Source organism: Elephantulus edwardii, unplaced genomic scaffold, assembly GCF_000299155.1.
Source record: "Elephantulus edwardii isolate Elephantulus edwardi_28Jun2011 unplaced genomic scaffold, EleEdw1.0 scaffold00061, whole genome shotgun sequence".
NCBI classification, from domain to species: domain Eukaryota; kingdom Metazoa; phylum Chordata; class Mammalia; order Macroscelidea; family Macroscelididae; genus Elephantulus; species Elephantulus edwardii.
Genome location: NW_006399811.1, coordinates 1,423,474 through 1,427,340, shown reverse-complemented (window position 1 = coordinate 1,427,340; position 3,867 = coordinate 1,423,474). Strand labels below are relative to the sequence as shown.

General features: G+C 36.2%; 1 protein-coding gene across 1 annotated transcript in view; it reads right to left on the bottom strand.

The window, feature by feature from the left end:
• The window catches only part of CACYBP (calcyclin binding protein), a 9,406-nt gene that overhangs the window by 3,883 nt on the left and 1,656 nt on the right, over nucleotides 1-3,867 (bottom strand). The window contains 3 exon segments of the mRNA XM_006903625.1: nucleotides 8-9; nucleotides 679-782; nucleotides 984-1,080. Of these exon segments, the coding sequence (XP_006903687.1) occupies nucleotides 8-9; nucleotides 679-782; nucleotides 984-1,080 (203 nt within the window).

Below are 3,867 nucleotides of genomic sequence, written 5' to 3'. Positions count from 1 at the left end.
ATAGTACTTCTAATAACAGCTACCACTATTTAATCACATCACATATTCCAATATATAATTTCAATTTTGTGGAATAAATTATTTCTATTAAAAAAGAGGTATGCAACAACAGAATTCCAAAGTCTCTGTAAACTTTAATTAAAATTAATAATAAAAAAATAAAAAGAGGTAATTGAGGTACAGAGTAAATAAGGTGCCAAAGGTTATTAATTCCTTAATGGCAGAGCTGGCATTTAAACTCAAGTCTCACTAGTAATCATTTTAAAGGTTTATTCCCCTCCTGGAGTAATGACAACATCTTAAAATCAAGCCCTATTTGAGTGTATTCTATTCTATTTTTTTTTTTAGTGTATTCTATTCTTACAAACACTGTTAGTAATCTATTCATTCAGAGCAATATATGACAATTTTTTCTCTGAAAAGGGCCAGATTGTAAGTATTTTAGGTTGTGGCCCACATGGTCTCTATGGCAACTACTTCACTTTGCCCCTGCAGCACCAGAGCCACAGTCAACTCATAAAAAAATGGCACAACTATGTTCCAATAAGCTGTAGCACTTATAATGCTCTGTGCCAACAGGTAAGTTCATCACAATTCCAGATTAGCCAGGCCAATTTCATGATGCTTCATGAGGTCATGTTCCCCTTCCCCCACAAGGATGAAAGATGAAACGTAAACTCACTTTTTTTGAACTGCCTTCAACAGAGATAGGTTTCAAAAGGTTGTTCACGATCATTGAGTAATTCTTCCCATTTAGGTTCTTCACCAGAAGATCGAATGACCTACAAAATAACAATGTATTATCTTTATGGTGCTACAGAAAGCATTCTTTAATTCTTCTGGAAAGAAGTCACCAATTTTCTCTTGAGGTCTGCTTTTGGCCAGCCCAATCATTTTAAGTCAAAGAAAAGAACTCTGTGACCCTATCCGGCCCTTGTTCAGTCTGACCACCGCCCTCCACGGTAAAGGAAAAAAGGACTCACCTCTCTGTGAAATGCACCTGCACATTCTCAGCAGGGACTTGATGGACTCCAGTTAAAGTGATGTAAATTTTCACAAACTTATCTGACTGATCCCATCCTAGCAAGAGAAGATGGAACACAAATAAGCATCAGAAATTATCTCTACCAAGTACTAATAAAATGGAGTAATGAAAGTATCCTTGGTAGGAATATGAAAACATTTCTAGATGGAAAAACTTGAGGCTCAAAGCAGCTAAGCATCTATGTGAATCAGGCAGCAAACAAGGTGGTAGATGCTGGATTTAAATCCAAATCTATTACCTTGGATAAAAAGTCCAAGCTTTTTTCTTAGAACAAATTAGCTGCTGTCGAGTACGATGAATAGTGAACCTATGAATAGATCTGAACCTTGTCCTATCCTGTGCCATCTCCAGCAACACTGTCAATCCATCTGAGGGTCTTCTCCTTCGCTGTCCAAGCATGATGTCCTTTTTCAAAAAATAACCTCTCCTAGCAACTGGCCTAAAATATGTCAGACAAAGCTCTGTCATCCTTGCCTCCAAGGAGCATTCTGGTTGCACTTTCTCTTAAGACATAGCTGTTTACCCATGTGGCTGTCCACAACAGTGTGTTGACTGTGGATCCAGGTAAGACTAAATCATTGACAACTGAAAGCTTTTCTCCATCCGTCATGATGCTGCCTGCTGGCCCTGTGGTGAAGATTTTTGTCGTCTTGATACTGAGATGTAATACATATTGAAGGCTATATAATCTTTGATCTTCTGTAGCAAGTACTTCAAATTCTCCTCCCTTTCAACAAGCAAGGTTGTGTTATCTGCATTACACAGCTTTGCTGATGAGTTTTCCTCCAATCCTGATGCTGTTTTTCTTCATAAAGTCCAGCTTCTGCAATGATTTCCTCAACATATAGACTGAATAGGTATGGAGAAAGGAGGCAGCCCTGATGTACACCTTTGTTGATTTTAAACCACACTGTGTTCTGCTCTGTTCAGAAAGCAGCTTCTTAGTCTGGTTATAGGTTTAGTATGAGCATAATTAAGTGTTCCCTGATTCCTGTTTGTCTCAACATCAGCCATAATTTTTGTTATGATCCACATGGTCAAATGCCTTTGCATAGTCAATAACCTCAAAAAATACCCAAAACTAAACCCACTGACACTGAGTAAATTCCTGATTCACAAAAACCCTAGGCCTACCCCACAGGCTCCTGAAGGTTGTACATTTTTACAGAACCCGTTACCTTTTTCTTAGGGAAGCAGACAGCAAATGCCAACCAAGAACACTTCTAATCACTGTGCCACCAGGTCTTCAAGATTAAAATGAGGGCATTAAATACATCAAGAGATAGTTATTTTTCTTCCCCTTTTATAGAAATCATTTTTTCCTTACACATCAATATTGATAATTCTCCATTAAGATTGATAGCCAGAATATATACTGTCAATTGCTGGATTAAAATATCTCACTTTCCTGTAGAAAACAACAGGAAGTTGATATTTATAATAAAGTTTATTATATTAAAAATTCAAGGTATTTCAAGGTAAAAATACAGATTCCTAGTAAGAACATGCATCAAAGCATTATTATCATCATTAAATTGTTTTGGTCAATCTGGAACATTTAATTTTTTCATGCATAAAAGAGTATATGACATAGGCGAGCTCTGGTGGCCTAGTGGCAAGAAGGTGTACTGCAATCCCAGAGATACACGGTTCAAATTCATCAGATGCTCTGCTGGAGAAGGAGGAACAGTCTCCTCTTGTACCAGTCAGATTTGATTTGACAGTACACATACAAAATAATAGAAAAGAAAAAAAAAGCATACGATATATATGTATCACAGTAGATACTAAAATGTTATCTGACTAACTGATGTTGGGTACAAAGTATACCCAAGTATCCCAACCTACATACGGATTAGATTTAAAGAATAACTTATACATGTAGGACTGGAACTCATTTGCAATCTGGGGACTATCTATACTAAGAATTCCATAATAAATGCAATCTAATAATAATTTACTATTAATTTCATTATTTTCTGGACCAAGGTAAAATACACATTTAAAGAGTCCAAATCGTCATCAACATTTATTTATCTATGGTAAATGCCACAGTGGTATATATTATTTAGCTATATTGTAAAGTGTCTCATCCAAATAAATTTGTAAACATAAAAGAAACACATTAACTTCTCATAGAAAAACAAAAACACAACACAGCATACATTGTTGAGAAGCTTTTCCTAAGGGTGATGGTTGAAGAACAAAATGAATATAAATACTGCCACCAGTATGATCCATCTATCACAATAAAATTACTATACACATCTAGTATGAGTCTGTAATCCCTGAACTCTTCTGTGCTTACTCCTCTAGGATGGAAAGTTAGTTAACTAAGAAAGTGGTCTCCCATATTTGGGGGTTCTGCAGAACTACATCTATTGTCTTCCCATTCATCCAGTAATCCGTCTCACATTCTTGTTGATACCGGGATGCATCCTTTTTCACCTCTAAAAACTAAAACACCTTTTAAAATAAGAAAAAGGGAGATGCTCTGCTGGAGAAGGAAGGGAAATCTCCTGTACCAGTCAGATACGATTTGACGGTACACACAAAAATATAATAAAATTTTTTTAAAAACTTAAAAAATTAAATAAGATAAAGGCTGGATAAAGCCCATTTACTACTGCTCTGAGACAATCTCTATATGATACATTAAAAATGACTAGAGGTTTTTAAAACAAGAAGGTTTAGCTGAATTAGTAAAGAATGCAAATATGATCTTTCAAGAAGAGGTAGTCGTCAGAACAGAGCAAGGAAACACTGCATAGTTCAAAACTGGGAAGGGCGTACACCAGGGATGTGTCCTGTCTCCATACCTT